General features: G+C 45.8%; 1 protein-coding gene across 1 annotated transcript in view; it reads left to right on the top strand.

Annotated features, from left to right (window-relative positions):
- Positions 1–5,234: 5,234 nt before the first annotated feature.
- LOC137422051 (exocyst complex component 3-like) overlaps positions 5,235–19,477 on the top strand; it is an 88,794-nt gene continuing 74,551 nt past the window's right edge. The window contains exons 1-5 of the mRNA XM_068108755.2: positions 5,235–5,289; positions 7,389–7,583; positions 8,994–9,213; positions 9,780–9,965; positions 16,181–16,377. Coding sequence (XP_067964856.2) covers positions 7,416–7,583; positions 8,994–9,213; positions 9,780–9,965; positions 16,181–16,377 — 771 coding nt within the window. The 5' untranslated portion in view covers positions 5,235–5,289; positions 7,389–7,415. The remainder of the gene's footprint in view (positions 5,290–7,388; positions 7,584–8,993; positions 9,214–9,779; positions 9,966–16,180; positions 16,378–19,477) is intronic.

Raw genomic sequence — 19,477 nt, 5'->3', positions numbered from 1 at the left:
TTACTTTGGAGTTACTGATTAATTGAAAAGCAAGTTGGAAATGTTTGTGGGTATGCAGGGCGGGTTCAGAGTTATATTAAAGTCAAAAGTGGATGGTGATTATAAAATACTAGCAGAAGTACCCAGCATTGCCGGGCGGGGGAGGGGAGGGGGAAGGGGAGGGGAGAGGAACGGGGGGGAGGGGAGAATAGGGGGGGAGGGGAGAAGGGGGAGGTGGGGGGAGGGGCAGGGGTAGGGGGGAGGGGGAAAAGGGAGGGGGAGGGGGAAAAGGGAGGGTGAGGAGGGAAGGGGGAAGGGGAGGGCCAGTCAACAATGACGTTGCAGTTCTCATGGTCGGAGAGCAGCACAACAATCGTGACATCGTCCTGCATCTTCACAACAGCACGAAGCGGATTTTGGAGACACCGATCCTGTGACGCCCTCCAGTACCGGCGTTGCCGGGCGGGGGAAGGGAGACCCGTACATTACACACATTACAACATTACACACACACAAACTGTGTTTTATGTTCAATGGTCTGGCGGCGGGGATGGAACATCACGTGATCACTCTGAGCGAATCAGCGCGCTGCTCTGCCACCAGGTCAGATTCCGTGTATAATATTCCTCGCTGAAATGCGCTGAGGTAAATATGAATAAAAAATATGGATCTCGTCAAATATTTTTAGGTAGGCCATGTCCTTCCCAGGCTCAATGGCCATGTCTGTGCCAAATATCAAGTACGTGAGCCTCTCTGTTTAGGAGTCTATCGGTAACATTACACACACACAAACTGTGTTTTATATATATAGATGATTGAATTACTCAGAAAATTAGGTGGAGGTGATATAACTCCTTTGGTCGCAATTCAAAACGAACAATTCGCAGTTTTCTATGTAATATTATAATGGGATTTGAGGTGACATCGAGTTGAGTAGATAATAAATCCCGTCATCGTAACTATAAGTTATGTTTTCTTCGTTAAAATTTCTCAGTTTTCAGAGGGGTACTGATTATATTTAAGCATGCTCCTTTTTTAATTTTTGTCATATAATTATTTACCTGAACTCAATTAAGATCAGTTTGTTACTTTTTTTTTCTCTTTTTTTTTTTGCAGTATGTCGGGCAAAAAAAGGAAGTGGTCAGAGGATTACGTGCGGTACGGGTTCACGTGTTTGACAGAACGGGACGGGAGTCTGCGTCCTCAATGCATGCTTTGCATTGTCAAGTTGAGCAACTCCAGCCTAGCACCAGCAAAACTACGGGAACACTTCAAAAAACTGCACGGCGAGGGGCAATACAAAGACGCAACGCTGGATGAATTCAAATTGAAGAGAGTCCGATTCGACGCAAGTGCTACCTTGCCCACTCTCGGCTTCGTTCCAATTGACAAACCGATCCTCACCGCGTTGTATGAAGTTGCGTACCTGATCGCAAAGCAGGGCAAACCGCACACCGTTGGCGAGACACTCATCAAACCGGGCCGCGTTGAAGATGGCCAACATAATGCTGGGAAAAGCTGCTGAAAACAAGTTGTCTCTCGTTCCACTCTCAAATGACACCATCAGATGCAGAATCGACGACATGAGCGACGACATCCTCGCCCAGGTAGTTGCAGATTTAGTCGCGAGCCCGACGAAATTCAGCCTTCAACTCGACGAGACCACTGACGTTTCGAATTTGAGCCAGCTCATCTTATTTGTGCGTTATGTCAAAGGAGACGAGATCAAGGAAGACTTTCTGTTCTGCAAGCCTCTTACAACAATGACGAAGGCAGCTGACGTGAAGAAGCTTGTGGACGACTTCTTCAGAAGCAACGGCCTCTCGTGGAACATGGTGTCTGCAGTTTGCTCGGACGGAGCTCCAGCCATGCTGGGATGCAACTCCGGTTTTGGAGCGCTGGTGAAGGCCGATGCACCACACATCATCGTCCTGCACAGACACGCGCTGGCATCAAAAACCCTGCCTCCAAAACTGGCCAATGTTCTGAAAATCGTCGTTGAAACTGTGAATTACATGCGAAGCCGTGCTCTGAATCATCGCATCTTCAAAGAGCTGTGCAATGAAATCGGCTCTGAATTCGAAGTCCTTCTCTACCACTCTAACGTTCGATGGTTATCACGAGGGAAGGTAGTGCGCCGTGTTTTTGCCTTGCGTATAGAATTCGCCCTGCTTTGGTGAGAACACCAGCATTGCCATGCAACGCACTTCCAAGAGTCAGAGTTCATCCTCGCCTTGGCGTACTTGGCTGACATCTTCGACGCACTCAATCATCTCAATTGCCAGATGCAGGGCGGTGGAGTGAATGTCGTCGAATCTGAAGAAAAGCTGAGCGCTTTCCGAAAGAAGTTACCGTTGTGGAGGCGGCGGACAGAGAACGACAACTTCGCGAACTTTTCGCTACTGGACGAGTGCGTGAGCGGGATCGAAGATGTCTGAAGTCGGAGGCACTGCTGTACCGGGGGAGCTGAAGCAAGCGATTGCCACGCACTTGGATGAGCTGGGAAAGTCATTCGACGGTTACTTCCCCGACCAAGAGCAATACCCAGCATGGGTGCGGCAGCCGTTTACTTTCGACGTTGCAACGGCAGATGTCGACGACTAATACCTCGACGACCTTATCGAACTTCAGCAGTGCCAGACTCAACAACAACTCTTCGGCACGACGCTCTCAACGTTTTGGTGCCGCCAAATGGAAGGGTATCCTCACATCGCTAAAATTGCCCTTGAGATCCTCCAGCCGTTTGTTACAACGTATCTCTGCGAGCATGCGTTTTTGAAACTGGTGGACATTAAAACAAAAAAGGAGCAGGCTTGCATGCGAAAATGATTTGAGGGTGGCCCTTGCCAAAACAAAACCACGCATTTCCCAGATCGCCTCCCGAAAAGAAGAACAGAAAACGCATTAAGATGCAATTCTTCTTAATTTTTCGGTCAAATTTGAGGGGTTCCACGAGTGTTCGGTGGGTTTCGTTAGGGTTCGGCACCTTTAAAAAGGTTAAGAACCACTGCTTTAGGCCAAGAGTTTGGAGAGCAATGCAGTGTCAGACTGTATCAAATTCTCAAGATATTGTTACACCCGTGGGTCCGTTCTGGTTACCTGGTTTGTCCCTTGAGTCATGTCAAAGCGACCACAACAATCAGGTGAGTCCACAGTCTCAGTCCAGATCGCGGCTTTTCCGCTCCTGATAACATACCCTTGGGCTCATAATCTGAGGAGTGAAACGAGGTTTTTCACACTCGAGGAGTGAAATGTGTTTGGTCTGCATGGTGTTCCTCAGCTGGTTGCCAAAGTGACACCACTGCAGGGCAAATTCTGTGGCCAAAGAAGGAAGTGCAACTCTGCTTGAACCTTTGGTAAAACTAAACCCAGGCTTCTCTCCTCAGAACGCAACCTTCTGGCTTCGTCGGTGGTCTCCTTCTCTCCTAGCTCTTTTCAAATTTTGTCTGAGATGAGGGCCTCCAGTCATTATTGGGAGTAGAGGCATATGTCGGGTCGAGTGACTGGGTTGGAAACTGAACTGATTGTCTGAAATAAGTGGGTTGGAGAAAAAGAACGAGTTGGTGATGGATTCCTTGGCTTTGCTAATGATTGGAAATGAGGATCCTGTATTTAAGAGGATCTGTTTTTTGGACACTTTTGTGTAATGCAGTGATGTTGGTTGATTCAAAGTAGGGCAAAAGGTCGAGGTGAACAGAGCAGGAAGAGGACATTCGAGAGGTGCAGTGCGGGTTTTAGGACACGTGTGCTGATGCCGTCTGCTCTGGACCCTTCGCAAGAGCAGAGTCCCGAGTTGGCAGAAACTTCTCCGCTTTATCAGAGGAAGAAATACCGTATGCAGGAGCGGTTGGGTGTGAGTGAGTATGGTCGGCACAGTGAGTGAGCTGTTGGGTACATGGAACTTGAAAGGAAACAAAATGGAGACATTTTGCCTTGTTAAGAGTGAAGTCGGTGGTGGTGCCATTTGTGGGGATGGAGGGCAAGTTTATACCAGAAACAAACTTGACAAAGTGCTGCCACATCCTCGAACGATCATTCCAATTCTTAGTCTTAGTGATACCAATGATATCGGTCATGGATTGTTGGTGTGCAAGAGGGAGACATTCAAGGTGTAACCGTATTTATTGATCGCAATCGTACCTTCATAAATCAAGAAGAAACAAGCATTCTGAGTATTGCGCTGCAAAACATGTTCCCTACCGGCAGTCTGTCGTCCGGAAAACTGTTGGGGAAATTACCAAAGTTCAAAGTGCCATAACTTTGTCAAAAATGATCGAAACGTCGTGAAGTTCGAATTTGATCTGTAATTTATCATGAGGAAACCATGTACCACTACCAAGTTTGAAATCATTAGCATTAAGAGTTTAGAAAAAAAGTCTGGAGAACTGTTCTTTGCGTGACCGATGGACAGACGGAGGGACGGAGTGCAAACCTATAGTCCCCTCCGGTGTACACCGGTAGGGGACTAACAAGGGAGGGGTGGGTGGGTCCTCGAAAAGTCTTTTTGGGTGGTCGTGGACTTTTCGGTCTTCACAGTCTTTTGGGTCATCTGTCTTTTTGGGTAGTCGTGGACTTTTCGGTCTTCAGTCTTTTAGGTCATCTCAGTCTTTTGGGTCCTCTGGATATTTTAGGTCCTCTGTGTATTTTGGCTCCTCTGGGTTTTTTTTGGTTCTTCGGGGTATTTTGTGTAAGAATGAGATTGAAGAGAATGTGGAACATTGTTATTAAAATCAAAAGGATTCGAACAACTTGTGAAAAATGAAACGTGAATTATTTCCCAAATACATAATTTAATAGTTAATAAATATATCAGTAATATATTTATTAGTTAATATATAATTAATAAATATATAATAAATATAAATATGGAAAACGCAACTATTGGGTGAGTAATTGTATGTTGAAAAACAAGTTTTTCAAACCACTGTTTAAAGATATGAACATGCGGCACCCACTCCCCCCCCCCCCCCCCCCCCAGCCCGATTTTCATCCGTCTGATTTAATTTGATTGGCGCCGCTCAAGGTAAACGACCCCTTTTACTGCCAAAGGAAGAATTGCATTTGCTGTGCAAACGCGATCAGATTGCTTTTGTTGACCGAATCCCACCGGAGGCTCCGCCCATCAAGGTTACGTCACCGCGCACAGACTTGTCATCCTGCTATCATCACCACGTCCTTCAGCACCGAGGACAAGGCCTCGTGCACGCGGACTCTGAAGATGTAGCAACGGTTTTTTGGGGCGGTGTATAATAAAGCGGAGCTTTGGACGAGGCCGTTTCTTTGCTACTGCGGTTCCGTTTTTGTACTTGGGTAAGTAAACGCGTTCGATACTCGCTTTACTCTCATTTATCTATAATAATACAAATTTCAGTTCGACACACGATCTGCTTTTTTCATTTTGCGCGTCGTGAATGCAGACAGTCTGTCCAACGGTGAATGAATGTGAAGGGGTGAGGGAGGGGAACCTGGAGGTGGGTGTGCGATGTGCGGCCCGTTGTGTTTTAATGACGGTCTTTCCTCAGGTAGCCTTGGTGTGTGTGTGTGTGTGTGTGTGTGTGTGTGTGTGTGTGCACGTGTACGATACATCATATATACATAAATACAAGGCCAGCTGAGGAAAGACCATCATTAAAATTGGAAATATATATATAAATTTGAGTTGTTCTTCATGTTCGCCATGCTTCTTCAATGCCTTACACAATTTATCTCGCCCTGACATCAGACCTACACAGCATTTTCTGACTGAACGTGTTGACTGGCCACAGGCACCAACCGAGATGTTAGACCATGGGCTCAGACTTGTTTGCAGTGTTGACACTGCAAGGTACATCATCACACAAGACCTGCACCACTTGGCACCTTTTGCAACACCTGATCCCAGATTGTACATGGTGACATTTGTTGTCCTCCATGCGGCAATGCATACATTTTCACATGCATCAACCGTTCGTTTCACTCGCTGGTCGGAGGTTATAACAATCGCAGACATGTCCACTGAGTCTCCAAACCATGCCTTCATTTCACGTTGCGTGGCCATGTTTGGAGTACCATCAACTATTGCCACCATCACGGGTCGCCAGTTCGAGTGGTCACGCTTCCACACGCTGATGGACCTTCTGGGAAGAATTGCTTCCACCAGCCCATCGTACCACCTAAGGTCTAATGGAATGGTGGAGCATTTTCACTGCCAGCTGAAGGTTTCACAAAAAACTTGTGCCAATCCGAGCTACACTGAAGCTCTATCATCATGTTTGGCATTCAGACTGCGGTTATAGCCTATCCATCCCCAGACCAGGAGATTTATCTCTATGCAGATGGTTGACCTGTGTATCACAACACGGAAGAATGAGTTCCTTGAATTGGTCTCTCGCTCTCTCTCTCTCTCTCTCTCTCTCTCTCTCTCTCGCGCTCTCTGTTGCCCTCAAAAATTTGTCCTCGTACTATGAAAAAAAACATCTGAGAGCCAATTGCTCTAAAACTCAAGTATGTGTCTTCCACTTGAAGAACAAATTAATATGCAAATCTAAAGCTGGATATTCTGTGGAGTGGAACCAGATGAGAACACTGCAACCCTGGCTATAATGATGTGACCCTTGATCGTTCCTTGATCTACAAAGCACACATCGATAAGCTGGAAGCAAATGCCAGCACTCGAAATGCTCTTCTTAGCAAACGAGGCAAATCAAAATGGCACCCTCTGTTTGTCCATGCCTGTGCGGTTTGGGAACGATGAACCCGTGCAAAGAAGATGATCCGGTGCTAAACTCCAGCTGTCACTGTATCAGCGCATGTCTGAAACCCACCAAGACCAGTAGTCTCTGCCTGCTCTCTGGCGTAGCACCACCTGACATTAGTATGGCTGTAGCTAGTCAGAAAGAACGCGGAGAATGAAAGACACTCAATGATCATCCGTTGCTCCCTTCATGTCTCAAATCGCGCAGAAGCTTCCTCTCTCCTGTCCAACCACTGGAATATAACTAATCATGGAGAAGGCTGAAACTTTGGGAAGACAGACTGGAAAAATCTCTCAAAGATGAACAGATGACCCTCACGCCATCAGACAAGATCCAGTCAGGTGCCAACCTGTCATGGGTAACCTGGCGCAGCCTGAACAGACTGCGGGCGGGCATGGGGAGATGCAAATGAAACATGGCTCGAGGTGAGGACACACTGAAGATGCAGAAGACTGTGAAAGTGGCCTTGGCTCCCAGACTATGCAACATTTCTTGAGCTGTGGCATGTTGCATGCATGGGACACGTGTGCCAGAGGATCGGGCAGACTGGAGGCTCATGATGCAGCGTTGGAGTGTGCTTTCTAATGGCAGACAGTGCTGTGACGATATGAAATGAACGATGAACTGGATATTTCCTTTGATCCTTCTTGTTTCTTGTTTGATTTTATATGACAGTTTGAACACTGGAGACGAGCGTACAGCATGGCGAGTAGAACCGACCTCACGATAGAGGAGCTGGAGCAGCTTGCATTGGGTACAGCGGTGAAGCGTGTGTCACTCATGCTCCAGTACCCGGACCAGATAGATAGGGTTGAACAGTATCGCAAGCGGGAGGCTCGCACCACGTCCACCCTCGAGATGCGCCTCAAGGTACTTTTTATGGTGAAGAATATTTGTTTTGCATATTTACTAATTTTTTTGTGGTTTATAAATTACTCGAATATGTCATCCATATCACACTGTAGGAACTTACTTTGGGTTTCAGCAAATGGTTATTGAAGTTGAAGATTCTGCCAATCTCTGTCGCTCCATTCCTCATCCCTCAGATCGGCAGTCTGCAGCCTCCTCACTCTCTGCAGACATGGACAAAATCACTGACTGGGCAAACAAGTGGAACATGTCTTTCAATCCTGACAAATCTCACACTCTTACGATGTCTCTCCGAAAAGACCGACTGGACAACCCTCCCATCCACTTTCTGAATAATCCTCTCCAAGAAGTTCTGTCACTCAAGCTTTTGGGTCTCACTATCTGCCATGATCTTTCCTGGGAAAACCACATTTCAAATCTGGCCTCCAAATCCAGTCGCCGACTGGACATCCTCCGTCGTGCGAAGTCCTTCCTTGGCACACCTGAGCTCCTCACCACATACAAGGCTTTCATCCGCAGCTCAATGGAATACTGCTCTCCCCTCTGGGCTGGTGCTCCTGCCTCACACCAAGCTCGTCTTCACGCTGTTGAAACCAAAGTGTTCAGAATCATTGGAATCTCCCGTGATGAAGCTACCTCCGAGGGCCTTTCACTCACTCATCGCAGGCAGGTTGGTGGTCTTTCTGTCTTCTACCGACTCCTCTCCGGCCTTGCTCCTCCAGCTCTCTCTGGGCTCTGTCCCCCAAATATTCCTAAAGGTCGCACAAGATCTGCCTGCAACCCTCTTATGGTTAAACTGCCAAAATCAAGACTCTCTGCTCACCTTCACCCTTTCATTCCTCTTTTCTCCCGCCTCTGGAACAAACTCCCCCACTCCCTTCAATCCCACTCCTCCCTCCAGGTCTTTAAAACAGCTGTTCACCACCATCTCTTATCTTCCCCCATCCAAAACCTTGATCTTTTCTACCCCCGCTAATTTCACCCCAAATCCTCTTTTTTGAAATACCAACTTATTTCCTGGAAGTCCTTTGTGTACTGTGTTTATACTTCTCCCACCTCCCCCATTCCCACGCCACCTCCCCCCAAGCCCTCTCCCTCCCACACATTCCCGATGTCCCTCACAAATGTTGTGTTTATGTGCTTCCCCTTCTCTCCCCATCTTGTCTACCGCTCCCCTTTTTATATACTTTGTTTGTTTGTCTGTTTGATTTGTTTGTGTGATAAATGTTAGCTCTTTCACGAGCCTCGATTATGTATAGAAAAAAAATAAATAAATACATTTTCAGTTCAAAAATCGTTTTCACCGCTGCGGTGCAGCAGACAGCAAATGGGTAAGGCCCTTTGAATGCAAAATGAAAATCCAGAAGCCGTTGTACAATTATACAACACTTTGCATGTTATCTCTCCCAGAGTGCATTGCAGTCCCAGCTAGAGGGAGTCTGCCTGGGCCTAAGTCAGTTGCACGAGGCGCTGGAACATGCTCGGCACATACGCTCGGCCCTCGGAGGCCTGTGGGACGAGCTGCAGACTTGCAGCGCCGTGGCGGCTCGTCTCGGTGACGTCAAGTCACTGGCAGAGGAGCATGCCCACCTTGCTTCGGCAATGGAACACATGAAGATCATTTGCAGCGGTGGGTTTGCTTTTGATCCTGAAAATAAACTTGTCTGTTTCCCCTCGACATCAAATACACCTTCAACCTTCAAATACAACTTCAACTGCCAAAATCAAGACTTTCTGCTCACCTTCACTCCTTCAATCCTCTTTTCTCCCGCCTCTGGAACAAACTCCCCCACTCTCTTCAATCCCACTCCACCCTCCAGGTCTTTAAAACAGCTGTTCACCACCATCTCTTATCCTCCCCCATCCAAAACCTTGATCTTTTCTACCCCCGCTAATTTCGGTCCCCTTGTGTTTTATACCTCTCCCCACCCCCCCCCTCCCCTTCCCACGCCTCCTCCCCCCAAGCCCTCTCCCTCCCACACTTCTCCCTGCTCTCAAATGTTGTGGTTGTGTGCTTCCCCTTCTCTCCCCATCTTGTCTTCCGCTCCCTCTTTTTGTATATTTTGTTTGTCTGGTTGATTTGTTTGTGAAATAATTGTTAGCTCTTTCACGAGCCTCGATTCAGTATACAAAAAAAAAAAAAAAAAAAAAAACCACAATGGATTTGTAACAGAGAAATCTGAATTGCCGACACAGTGCGCGAGTTGGAGCGCCAGGCACTGGCTTTGGCAGAAGACGGACACCTGCTCAAGGCACATCAGCAGCTCGCCGAGCTGGAAGCATCACGGGATTCGCTTTTGCAGCGGCAGCACGGCCATGGCAGCAGCGCTGCGAACATCCGCCTCATCCGACATTACTTTGCGGGCACTGAGGCCCTGGCTGGTCAGATCATCCAAATGTTCACATTTTATACATGTGGAGCACTTTGCCTATTGGTGGAAGAATCTTCTTCTTTTTTTAATGTGCACCGCTTAAATGAAATTAGAAACCTCACCTGATGACATGTTGGGTTAGAACATCCGACTGCTCTTCAAACTCATTCGCTGAGCTTGGGGAAAGTGACTTAACTTCCCAGAGAACTCTGAGTACCGAACTGTAGTTCTGTAACTGAATGCTTTGACCCAACACTAATTGCAACAGAATGTTTTTCACTTTTTTTTTTCTTCTGACAGATTCCTGGTACAAAATATCAAAAGTTTAGCAAAAAATAATTGGAGTAACATTTGTTTTTTTTTTTATTTGTAAAAAACACCACTATTGTCTCATTTATACAAGTCTTTCACAGCATTTTGGTAAACTCAGTGACATGGTGAATACAAGATGTTGGAGGTGCAATGATTTAAAAGTGCAATAGAAAACATTTATTACAAAATTAACATAAATGACTTCATTTTTGATCACATTTAACAATAATCAGTCATCATCTTCTTCTTCGCTTTGTGTAACATAAAGTCAGGTTTTGGAGCATTGCCAAAAAGTCCTCGACAGATAGAACGATTTTCAGTCATCATCTTCTTCTTCGCTTTGTGTAACATAAAGTCAGGTTTTGGTGCATTGCCTCAATGTCCTCGACAGATAGAGCGATTTTCAGTCATCATCCTCTTCTTCGCTTTGTGTAACATAAAGTCAGGTTTTGGAGCATTGCCTCAAAGTCCTCGTCAGATAGAGCGATTTTCAGTCATCATCCTCTTCTTCGCTTTGTGTAACCTAAAGTCAGGTTTTGGTGCATTGCCACAAAGTCCTCGATAGGTAGAGCGATAATCACTCATCCTCTTCTTCGCTTTGTGGAACATAAAGTCAGGTTTTGGAGCATTGCCACAAAGTCCTCTACAGATAGAGCGATAATCAGTCATCATCCTCTTCTTCGCTTTGTGTAACATAAAGTCAGGTTTTGGTGCATTGCCACAAAGTCCTCGACAGATAGAGCGATAATCAGTCATCATCCTCTTCTTCGCTTTGTGTAACATAAAGTCAGATTTTGGAGCATTGCCTCAAAGTCCTCGATAGGTAGAGCGATAATCAGTCATCATCCTCTTCTTAGCTTTGTGTAACATAAAGTCAGGTTTTGGAGCATTGCCACAAAGTCCTCTACAGATAGAGCGATAATCAGTCATCATCCTCTTCTTCGCTTTGTGTAACATAGTCAGGTTTTGGTGCATTGCCACAAAGTCCTCGACAGATAGAGCGATAATCAGTCATCATCCTCTTCTTCGCTTTGTGTAACATAAAGTCAGATTTTGGAGCATTGCCTCAAAGTCCTCGACAGGTAGAGCGATTTTCAGTCATCATCCTCTTCTTAGCTTTGTGTAACATAAAGTCAGATTTTGGAGCATTGCCACAAAGTCCTCGACAGATAGAGCGATAATCAGTCATCATCCTCTTCTTCGCTTTGTGTAACATAAAGTCCGATTTTGGAGCATTGCCTCAAAGTCCTCGACAGATAGAGCGATAATCAGTCATCATCCTCTTCTTCGCTTTGTGTAACATAAAGTCCGATTTTGGAGCATTGCCTCAAAGTCCTCGACAGATAGAGCGATAATCAGTCATCATCCTCTTCTTCGCTTTGTGTAACATAAAGTCAGATTTTGGAGCATTGCCTCAAAGTCCTCGACAGGTAGAGCGATAATCAGTCATCATCCTCTTCTTCGCTTTGTGTAACATAAAGTCAGATTTTGGAGCATTGCCTCAAAGTCCTCGACAGGTAGAGCGATAATCAGTCATCATCCTCTTCTTAGCTTTGTGTAACATAAAGTCAGATTTTGGAGCATTGCCACAAAGTCCTCGACAGATAGAGCGATTTTCAGTCATTATCCTCTTCTTCGCTTTGTGTAACATAAAGTCAAGTTTTGGAGCATTGCCTCAAAGTCCTCGATAGGTGGAGCGATAATCAGTCATCATCCTCTTCTTCGCTTTGTGTAACATAAAGTCAGGTTTTGGAGCATTGCCACAAAGTCCTCGATAGGTGGAGCGATAATCAGTCATCATCCTCTTCTTCGCTTTGTGTAACATAAAGTCAGATTTTGGAGCATTGCCTCAAAGTCCTCGATAGGTAGAGCGATAATCAGTCATCATCCTCTTCTTCGCTTTGTGTAACATAAAGTCAGGTTTTGGAGCATTGCCACAAAGTCCTCGACAGGTAGAGCGATAATCAGTCATCATCCTCTTCTTCGCTTTGTGTAACATAAAGTCAGATTTTGGAGCATTGCCACAAAGTCCTCGACAGATAGAGCGATTTTCAGTCATCATCCTCTTCTTAGCTTTGTGTAACATAGTCAGATTTTGGAGCATTGCCACAAAGTCCTCGATAGGTGGAGCGATTTTCAGTCATCATGCTCTTCTTCGCTTTGTGTAACATAAAGTCAGGTTTTGGAGCATTGCCTCAAAGTCCTCGACAGATAGAGCGATTTTCAGACATCATCCTCTTCTTCGCTTTGTGTAACAAAAAGTCAGGTTTTGGAGCATTGCCACAAAGTCCTCGATAGGTGGAGCGATAATCAGTCATTATCCTCTTCTTAGCTTTGTGTAACAAAAAGTCAGGTTTTGGAGCATTGCCACAAAGTCCTCGATAGGTGGAGCGATAATCAGTCATTATCCTCTTCTTAGCTTTGTGTAACAAAAAGTCAGGTTTTGGAGCATTGCCACAAAGTCCTCGACAGATAGAGCGATTTTCAGTCATCATCCTCTTCTTCGCTTTACCATTTGAGTACCAGCTCACTGGTAATTCCTTGTTTGTCGTTAACGGCGGCAAAAAGGGTTGGCGTCAGGAAGGGCATCCGGCCGTAAAACATTGCTTCAAAAAGGGGACCGAAAAAACAACAACAACCACGGTTCCCGAAAAAGGCCAACCCCGCTTTGCGGGGGAAAATGGCCTCTAAAGGTGGTTATTTTTTTTTATATATCCTCTTCTTCGCTTTGTGTAACATAGTCAGGTTTTGGAGCATTGCCTCAAAGTCCTCGATAGGTGGAGCGATAAATCAGTCATCATCCTCTTCTTCGCTTTGTGTAACATACAGTCAGGTTTTGGTGCATTGCCTCAAAGTCCTCGATAGGTGGAGCGATAATCAGTCATCATCCTCTTCTTCGCTTTGTGTAACATACAGTCAGGTTTTGGTGCATTGCCTCAAAGTCCTCGACAGGTAGAGCGATAATCAGTCATCATCCTCTTCTTTGCTTTGTGTAACATAAAGTCAGGTTTTGGAGCATTGCCTCAAAGTCCTCGACAGGTAGAGCGATAATCAGTCATCCTCTTCTTCGCTTTGTGTAACATACAGTCGGGTTTTGGTGAATTGCCACAAAGTCCATGACATCCTGTATACCCATAGCTACATTGTAATCCATCTTTTCAACATGAACATCTGGAGGTTTTGCAGTCTCCTCTGCATCTGCATCTGATGTGATGATCTCTGGTAACCGTTGAGATGCTGGCAGTAAGTCTGTTTGCAGAAGTACCATCCTTCCATCATGAACCGTTCATCCCCACTAAAGAGGATCCCATTTCCATGTTACCTTGCCAGACTTTGATTGATGCTGGACTCTGAGTGAGTGGAATAAAGCAGCTGCTCATGAAGGTGGCAGGGAATGTGACTGTACGCATTTGGTACTTGGTGCAACAGTTGGGTATCTTGCCGATCTTCATCTTCTAATCTTCATCAATGTTCTATCCGACTCTCTGGAAAATCCTCTTTATCTTTTTCCTGATGACTCCACCATCTGTTGCTCCACTCCATCTCTCATTCCTCCGATTGGCAAGCAACAGCCTCTTCACTCTCTGCAGACCTGAATAAAATCACAAACTGGTCAACCAAGTGGAACATGTCTTTCAATCCTGACAAATCTCACACACTCACTTTGTCTCATCCTCTTCTTTGTCTCAGTCTCTCCCAAAATACCCCGTCTGGAAAACCCTCCCATCTACTTTCTCAACAATCCTGTTGAAGAAGAAGTTCTATCACTCAAGCTTTTGGGTCTCACTATCTGCAGTGATATCTCCTGGGAAAACCACATTTGCAAGCTGGCCTACAAAGCCAGTCGCCAACTGGGCATCCTCCGTCTTGCGAAGTCCTCCCTTGGCACTTCCGAGCTGCTCACCACATACAAAGCTTTCATCTGCAGCTCAATGGAATACTGTTCTCCCCTCTTGGCTGGTGCTCCTGCCTCACACCTAGCTCGGCTTCACGCTGTTGAAACCAAGGTTTTCAGAAGCATTGGAATCTCACGCGATGAAGCTGATTCCAAGGGCCTTTCACTCGCTCACAGCAGGCAGGTTGGCAGTCTTTCTGTCTTTTACCGACTCCTCTTCGGCCTTGCTCACCCTGCGCTGTCTGTGCTCTGTCCTCCAAGTATTCCTGCAGGATGCACAAGATCTACGAGTAACCCTCTCCTGGTGAAATTTGCCAAAATCAAGACTGTCCCAGGCCTCTCTCTTCCATAGATCTCCTGATGTCCCTGTTCCCTTCTGATGTTGTGCTCCCCTCTCTCTCCCCCTCTTGTCTCCCGCTCCCTTTATTATATATTCTATGTGTTGGCTCTTATATGAGCCTCGACCAAGCATTTATGCCAGGAAGAGGACCGACAGACGTGCTCTTTATTGTGAGGCAATTGCAGGAGAAGTACATGGAGAAGAGGAAGAAGTTGTTTCTTGGGTTTGTTGATCTGGAGAAAGCATTCGATAGGGTTCTACGTGAAGTCGTGACATGGGCATTGAGGAAGTTAGAAGTGGAGGAATGGTTGATCAGAGTAGTGATGGCAATGTACAAAAGAGCGCGCACAGCTGTAAGGACGAAGGACGGGAACAGTGGTGAGTTTGAGGTGAAGGTGGGAGTGCATCAGGGGTCGGTACTAAGTCCACGACTATTTGTAGCTGTGATGGAGGTGCTGGCTCGGAACGTAAAGGAGGGTTTACCGTGGGAGTTGTTGTATGCAGATGATCTGGTGTTGATTGCGGAAAGTATGGATGGACTGAAGGAAAAGATGAACAAGTGGAAAGAATGTATGGAGACAAAAGGTCTGAAGGTGAATATAGGAAAGATGAAGGTGATAAGTGGTAAAGCATGTGGTGAGGTGGAAAGAACTGGGAAGTGGCCATGTGCTGTGTGCAGGAAGGGTGTCGGAGTGAACTCCATTCAATGTACAATGTGCGCTAAGTGGGTTCATCAAAAATGTAGTGGTCTGAGAGGGTCATTAACCAGTGTGGCAGCTACATTCAAATGTAAGGTGTGCACAGAGGGAGCTGCAGATGGAGGAAATGTTGAGTTGGATCTTGGAGATAGCGTGAAGCTGGAAGGTGTGAAAACATTTTGCTACCTCGGAGACGTGCTGAATGGTGAAGGTGGATCAGACTCGGCAACGGTTGCTAGAGTGAGATGTGCATGGAAGAAGTTTCGGGAACTGAGTGGCATGCTGATGAGGAGGGGAGTGTCGTTGAAGCTGAAGGGAAAGGTGTATGCTGCATGTGTGAGAAGTGTTATGATTTATGTGAGCGAGACATGGGTAATGAATGTAGAGCAGCAAGGAAGGCTGGAAAGGGTGGAAATGCGAATGGTTCGGTGGATGTGCGGAGTATCGTTGAGAGAGAGGAAGACAAATGATGAATTGCGAAAGATGATGGGAATAGAGCCTGTGATTGATGCTGTGAAGAGGAACAGGTTGAGATGGTTTGGTCATGTGTTGAGGAAGGATGAAAGTGACTGGTTGAGAAGAGTGATGGAAATGAATGTAGAAGGAAGTAGAGGACGGGGAAGACCGAGAAAGACTTGGCTAAAGATGGTGGAAGACGAAATGCGGGCAAGGGGGTTAACAAGGAGAGATGCAGAAATTAGGGCAAAATGGAGAAGATTGTCATGGGGACCGCAAGGCTAACCCCCGCTCTAGCAGGGAAAATGGTCTTAAAATGCATGTTGTTGTTGTTGTTGTTGTTGTTGTTGTTGTTGTTGTTGTTGACCAAGCATTAAAAAAAATGGCCATACACAATGGGTTGTAATCTATCATCAATATAATTATTTGCATCACATGACTTTTGTGCACTTTTTCCCCTTTGGCAACTGACTTTTTTTATTTCAGCACATTAATTATAATAACTGCTTTTGCTTATTTCATAGGTGAACTGAACAAACAGGTATGGCTCGTATTACAACGAGCTTTGGGCACAGCTCGCCATGACCCAGCCTTACTTGTATCTGCCCTACGCATTGTACAACGGGAGGAGAACCTTGACAAGCAGGCCTTGGTGAAACAACAGCAGACTGGGTTTCTTCCACCTGGCAGGCCCAAAGAACTTCGCAAGGGTGTCATGGAGGTGGGTTTACCTGTGGTAGTTGGATATGCAGTATCAAGAGGATGTTTTTCAGGAAAGCTGTACAAAAACAAAATCGAGATGCAATGTCCTCGGTTCACGTGGGCACTGATGCAGTCTCGGCTCATTTCAGAAATTGAACTGAGGGCTACCAGAAACTTCTCCATCTTCCCAGGAAAGGTGTGAAAGGTAGTGTCCAGGAGTAGTTGGGTACAAGTGGATAGAGGAGGTACAGGGAGCGAGGGGTTGGGTATGCAAGATTTGGAAGTGAACACAGAATTGAGACATTCAACCTTCTCAGGAGAATTGTTAGCTGTGGTACCATTTTAAGCGATGGAAAAGATAGAGGGGGAGCATACACCAGATACACACTGGACAAGGCACAGCCAAGTCTTTAAGGAAGCAGACAGGTTGGAGATGTCAGCCTTGAGATTGGCCAGTAAGTCACTGCCAGACTCTGCTATGCTGAGGAGACTCTGATAGCAGCCAGAGGGATGTGGACACTCACAAGAACGTGGAGAGGGAGCAGGGATGAGGGGATGTGGTGAGTGTGGTATGATGGGTTGGTCGAGCTGTCATGGTAGAGGGAGACACGGAAGAGGGGCAGGGGTAATATGTACCTGGATATGCAGGAGATTATGTGGGGTACGGGACTTCGGTGAAGGGATTTACCAACGAAATCCCAGTATTCACGACAAAATGGGTTTGTTTTTGGAACTCCGAGGTCAGAAAGATGAGGACTGACATCAGGATTTGGATGGCAGGAAGGGTCATTATAGGCACATACATTTTACAGCGCAACAATAATGCAATGGGAGCATGTTTGCGAGTGATGCAGGAATGAATGACGAGGAAGCAGTATGGGAGAACGACATTTGGAAATGAGTGTTGGAAGATTAAACATTTTAAAATCGTCATTTCAAAGATTTGAATTGACAGAATGTGAACGGAGGAGAAAAAAAACGAGGACATGGCAGAAACAAGAAATGGTTTGGGGACTGAATGCCGCAAGGAATAAGCTGATGTTGTGTGATCATAATGAGCGATGTATTTTGTTTCTTACAATTTTGAGAACTAGGGCATGCCCGTACTATATATATGCCCGTACTATATATATATCTAAAATTATATCCCCCCCCCCCCCTCTATTTACATGAAATGGTTTGGTCCATTCGCAACGCCAAAGCGAACGGCGAACGGCTTGCGAGTACGGTGACAATCCCCCCCCCCCTCTATTTACATGAAATGGTTTGGTCCATTCGCAACGACCACAGAACCCCCCCCTCTATTTACATGAAATGGTTTGGTCCATTCGCAACGCCAAAGCGAACGGCGAACGGCTAAATCGCCATAGCTCGGTAACTACTTGTCCGATTAATTTCAAACCTTGAAAAGGCACATCCTCGGGTCCCCAGCAATATACCTGGCAAGTTTCAAGTATATCGGACCGGTAGTTGTCGAGAAACAGCGGTCACAGACAAACATACATACATACATCTATCTATAATTCCAGTAATCTCTGTGTGTATGTTTGTATGTTTGTATGTTTGTATGTTTGTATGTATGTTTGTCTGTGACCGCTGTTTCTCGACAACTACCGGTCCGATATACTTGAAACTTGCCAGGTATATTGCTGGGGACCCGAGGATGTGCCTTTTCAAGGTTTGAAATTAATCGGACAAGTAGTTACCGAGCTATGGCGATTTAGCCGTTCGCCGTTCGCTTTGGCGTTGCGAATGGACCAAACCATTTCATGTAAATAGAGGGGGGGTTCTGTGGTCGTTGCGAATGGACCAAACCATTTCATGTAAATAGAGGGGGGGGATTGTCACCGTACTCCCAAGCCGTTCGCCGTTCGCTTTGGCGTTGCGAATGAACCAAACCATTTCATGTAAATAGAGGGGGGGGATATAATTTTAGATATATATATAGTACGGGCATATATATAGTACGGGCATGCCCTAGTCTATCTATAATTCCACTAATCTCTGTGTGTATGTTTGTTTGTATGTTTGTATGTTTGTATGTTTGTATGTTTGTCTGTGACCGCTGTTTCTCGACAACTACCGGTCCGATATACTTGAAACTTGCCAGGTATATTGCTGGGGACCCGAGGATGTGCCTTTTCAAGGTTTTAAATTAATCGCAGAAGTAGTTACCGAGCTATGTCCAAAAAACGATTCAACCAATCAGAGAGCAGCGAGCTATCACGTGTGCCGAACGTGGCGAACAGACTCTGCCTCGGATGGCACATTTGAGAGCGTATTCATTTATTTCCCGTCGGCAAACTATGTTGGCGCTATGTTGGCGTTAAACGATGTTTTAAAACTAATTAAAACTAATTTGCGATTCTTTCGCTTTGCGATGCGATTTGCGATTGCGTTAAACTCGCTCGGGCGTTAAACTATGTTTTAAAACTAATTAAAACGAATTTGCGATTCATTCGCTTTCCTGCGCATTTGTGCACGCGATGGCGATTTCTTTACCAAACTCCGCAAGCGCCAAGCCGTTAGCTTTGGACCAAACCATTTCATGTAAATAGAGGGGGGGGGATTGTCACCGTACTCGCAAGCCGTTCGCTTTGGACCAAACCATTTCATGTAAATAGAGGGGGGGGATTGTCACCGGACTCGCAAGCCGTTCGCTTTGGACCAAACCATTGCATGTAAATAGAGGGGGGGGATTGTCACCGTACTCGCAAGCCGTTCGCTTTGGACCAAACCATTTCATGTAAATAGAGGGGGGGGATTGTCACCGGACTCGCAAGCCGTTCGCTTTGGACCAAACCATTGCATGTAAATAGAGGGGGGGGGATATACTTTTAGATATATATATAGTACGGGCATGCCCTAGTACATACAAACATACAAACATACAAACATACAAACATACACACAGAGATTACTGGAATTATAGATAGATGAGGGATGGATTGGGAGTGATGTTGAAAAGGGGATGAGTGCGACAGAAGAGTGATGAAAGAAAAGGATAGGGAATGAGTCTTTGAGGAAACAAATGTGCTGAAAACGTGGCCGACAAGGAACAAAACAGACCATCAAACATGGATGGGGTAATAAGGCTGTTTTTATTCATTTGTTTGTTT

This window comes from Myxine glutinosa, chromosome 2 (assembly GCF_964187855.1).
Source record: "Myxine glutinosa chromosome 2, kmMyxGlut1.1, whole genome shotgun sequence".
NCBI classification, from domain to species: Eukaryota; Metazoa; Chordata; class Myxini; order Myxiniformes; family Myxinidae; genus Myxine; species Myxine glutinosa.
This window is presented reverse-complemented; position numbering and strand designations above follow the sequence as displayed.